The following is a 3903-nucleotide window of genomic DNA, read 5'->3' on the forward strand; positions in this document are numbered from 1 at the left end:
GGGAGTTCCACCACCGATAAATGACACCTCTGTGCGGAGTGAACCCGACCGGCCAGAATAAACTTTGTATTTCACATGTTGTGACACGTCTACAAAGTGTTACCAGCACTTCCTGTTGCCATCGCTGAGGTCGCCGAGTGTGAAGAGAGAACGGCAGAAAGGGAAGCGAATATTCTCATTTACTGGACGTCCAATGTCCCTCTGGGATGGCTCATTTCCCTTCTCATCAGCAACCTGAGGTCTGTGTCCATGGGAGACAGCGCAGTCAGCATACTGACTGAACAGCTGTGCGGGGGATATTGTCCTGGACAGTGACGTGCGTAATGCTGGTTTCCAGCAGAACAAAATATATATGACACCAACAAATGTAAATCCTAACTGCATGGCGTTTCATTTGATCATCGCGCCGCGCACCTCAAATACAATTGCCATTTGGTTTGTTTTTAAGCCTTTGTTCCAGCTCCGTGCTGCTAGTCTCCTGCAGCATCTTTGCCGCCACTTCCTGTCTCCCCCAGCAATGGCTGCATGACATTTCTCAGGGCGGGTGTCCTGATGGTGATAACGGTGGACCGTGTCTGTGTAATGTGTGTTGAAATGGCCTCTTGTAGTCTCATTTTTGGAGGTGACAGCGCTAAAAGCACAATTGGGAGACAGGAACAGAGTGTTGTCACCCTACAACAGGAAGTGTCTGAACAAGGACAGACTTGTCACCCTACAACAGGAAGTACCTGAACATGGACAGAGTAGTGTCACCCTATAACAGGAAGTTCCTGAACATGGATAGAGTGTTTTCAACCTATAACAGGAAGTGTCTGAACATGGATGGAGCATTGTCACCCTATAACAGGAAGTGTCTGAACATGGATGGAGCATTGTCACCCTATAGCAGGAAGTTCCTGAACATGGATGGAGCATTGTCACCCAATAACAGGAAGTGCCTAAACAAGGACAGAGTTTTTTCACCCTATAACAGGAAGCGCCTGAACATGGACAGAGGACTATCACCCTATAACAGGAAGTGCCCGAACAAGGACAAAGCATTATCACCTTATAACAGGAAGTGCCCGAACAAGGACAGAGCATTGTCACCCCATAACAGGAAGTGCCTGAACAAGGACAGAGCATTGTCACCCAATAACAGGAAGTGCCTGAACAAGGACAGAGTGTTTTCACCTTATAACAGGAAGTACCTGAACAAGGACAGAACATTGTCACCCTATAACAGGAAGTGCCTGAACGCGGACAGAGCATTGTCACCCTATAACAGGAAGTACCTGAACATGGACAGAGCACTATCACCCTATAATAGGAAGTGCCTGAACGAGGACAGAGCATTGTCACCCTATAACAGGAAGTGCCTGAACAAGCACAGAGCGTTGTCAACCCATACCAGGAAGTGACCCATATCTAAATGATGCATTTTGGGGGCGGAGCAGCCCTCTACCCATTACTACCCACATCAATCTACATCACCTACCTGCTGGGCAGCGGTGGGGTGGGTTTCGGAGGTCGCACCGGAAGTGGCGGGGGGGTCTTACTCTTCGATTCTGGCAACTTGTGGCGTTTAAGCGGCAGGGGTGGAGCCGCCACTTTCGGAGGCTCCTCCTCCTCTTCATCGATCTCCTTATACCCAAAAGCATCCGGAGTGAACGGAGAAGGACAGAAGGTGGCCACGGTGGGGCTGGAGAGATCCTCCTCAGAGGGATGAGATTCCGGCACGCTGATCGGAGAGACAGATTTGGGTGGAGTGGTGGAGAATCTTAGCGGCGGAACACGCGTCACCCTTGGCGGGATGGGGGGCGGTGCGCGGACGCTCCTCTCACTCTCCTGAGGCTCTGGAGGAGCAGCTGGCTCTACGTGGAGTCCCGGACACTCAGGCTGGGGGGAGGTCATGCAGAAGACGTTCCGCTTCTTAGGGACCGGCCTGCTACCGTCATTTTCCGACAGCGGCTCCTGGGGGACGGACTTGTGGATGGACGCCAGGATGCGCTTGCGGTGTCCCGGGAGCTGGACGCCGATGTGCAGCAGGAAGTCATCGGTCAGGTGACGCAAGTCCGACACCGTGCGCAGGTCATGTTCCTCAAAGAGCTCGCTGTACTGATCCAATTTGATGGTCTGGAGCCATTCGGACACCGGGAGGGAGGAGCCGTCAGACATCGTGAACGACCTTCACTTCATCACTGCTCCTTCGCCAACACCTGGAACAAGAGGCAGAATTAGAGGGAGGTTGCAGCCACAAAGATAACGAGTAATAATGATGTAATATAAGAATAATAATACAATGACATTAAATTCCATGACAGCTCTCGGTCCCCTAATGGAATGTAAACAAAGGGGCGGAACAAGTCCTGTGATGTCATGACTCTCTCCGCCCCTTTGCCCCTTTGTTTACAGGAAGGAGCAGAGCTGTGAGTTTGTTGGGATCGGTCATGTTGGCAGGCGGCGGGGGGCGTTTTTCTCTCGACGAGCCGGCGGGCATCGTCCCTCGTGATTGATCTGCATCTAACTCGATGACAAATTGATTTGAATTCTAAAAACGGCAACTTTGTATCAATCGAAATGTCAAATATCAAACAGAATCCAAATTTCAGAGAATGAAACAAAAAATCCAAAATAGAAGCGGAAAAAAAAAACTTAAGCCACGCCCATCAAGTCGGGGGGAGGGGGGACAAGGGAAGGTGGAATATAAGATCGGACTTCAACTTTAACAGGAAGTGACCCCAATACACGTGTTCAGGGGGGTCGCCCAGATTTCCCCAATTTGGAGCTCGTTAAATACAATGTAGCGGAAAGTAGAAGAAACGTCTTTTTATCTCCTGTTGAGGCGCGGTCGGCTCCCGGAATTACGCCGATATCCTCCGTCAGGCGAAGGTCACACGTTCAGGAGAAGGTAGATAGCGAAGTCTGCACGGAACATTCAGAACGTGGAAGGAGCTGTGATTGGATACGAAGGAAGTGAGACGTTACACATTGACAGTCTGGACAGGCGGAATCAGAGAGTCAGGCCGGATAATGACTGAAAGTCCGAGGGATCATCACTGAAAATCGATGTTTTTGTTTTCCGCATCGTGAGATCACATTTTGCTGGAGACCAACTCAGAATGAACAAGCTGCATGTCACGTGATCCTACAGTTGCTGCCCGCTCCTCTCTATGGACGGCTATAGAGGGGGTGAAAACCAGAGGTGGCGGATTGCTGGGGATCGTTACCTTCCATGCGCTCGTGTTTTTACAAACAAATGCCATTGGAAAACCTAAAAAAAAAAAATGTCTCGAAATACGACCGACTATAGAGAAGTCACAAGGATCAGAGTGTCAGCTCAATGGGCCCCAGGACAGTCCATCACTAGGGTGCTCTGGAGGGCCCGGTCCATTGATAGGATGGGGGGTTTTACAGGTTTATCAGAAGGACAATATGTAACAATGGGGCAGATTGGATACATTGTATCGTCATCGGATAACATCAGTCTCTGTACAGAGGAGCTTACACTCTAATGTCCCCTCCCCCACAGTCACACAGACACTGGGTTGAGGATATAAACTCCATGCAGATCTGATGGTGAATGGTGCAATGCTCTCTCTATGTAAGCAGAACATTAAAGCCCAGAACCCCGGTGCTGCGAGGAAAGTTCGCTCACTCTTATCCTGCGCGCTGTCCTGGGCCGCCTCGTAGAACGCACGGATATGGGAAATGATACGACTTCTGTGTGTCTGTAAATTATTAAATATAACAAAACTCAAAGATCAGCCTCATTATCAGATATGAGGGAGATAAAAATAACTTGACAGCGCAGAGCAAACTGTGAGCGAGCACAAGAGCATGCTAGTGTGACAACACTCTCCTGTGTAATGTGGTGAAATGCACGACCTGTTTCACCACAGAAAGGGGGGGGGGGGGGGGGGA

General features: G+C 50.0%; 1 protein-coding gene across 1 annotated transcript in view; it reads right to left on the bottom strand.

Annotated features, from left to right (window-relative positions):
- Positions 1 to 103: 103 nt before the first annotated feature.
- LOC108802931 (arf-GAP with Rho-GAP domain, ANK repeat and PH domain-containing protein 1-like) overlaps positions 104 to 3903 on the bottom strand; it is a gene marked incomplete at its 3' end in the record, with an annotated part of 43236 nt that continues 39436 nt past the window's right edge. The window contains exons 3-4 of the mRNA XM_018574775.1: positions 1478 to 2188; positions 104 to 241 (exon numbers count right to left, since the gene is read on the bottom strand). Coding sequence (XP_018430277.1) covers positions 104 to 241; positions 1478 to 2157 — 818 coding nt within the window. The remainder of the gene's footprint in view (positions 242 to 1477; positions 2189 to 3903) is intronic.

This window comes from Nanorana parkeri, unplaced genomic scaffold (assembly GCF_000935625.1).
Source record: "Nanorana parkeri isolate BGI_ZX_2015 unplaced genomic scaffold, ASM93562v1 scaffold3222, whole genome shotgun sequence".
NCBI lineage: Eukaryota > Metazoa > Chordata > Amphibia > Anura > Dicroglossidae > Nanorana > Nanorana parkeri.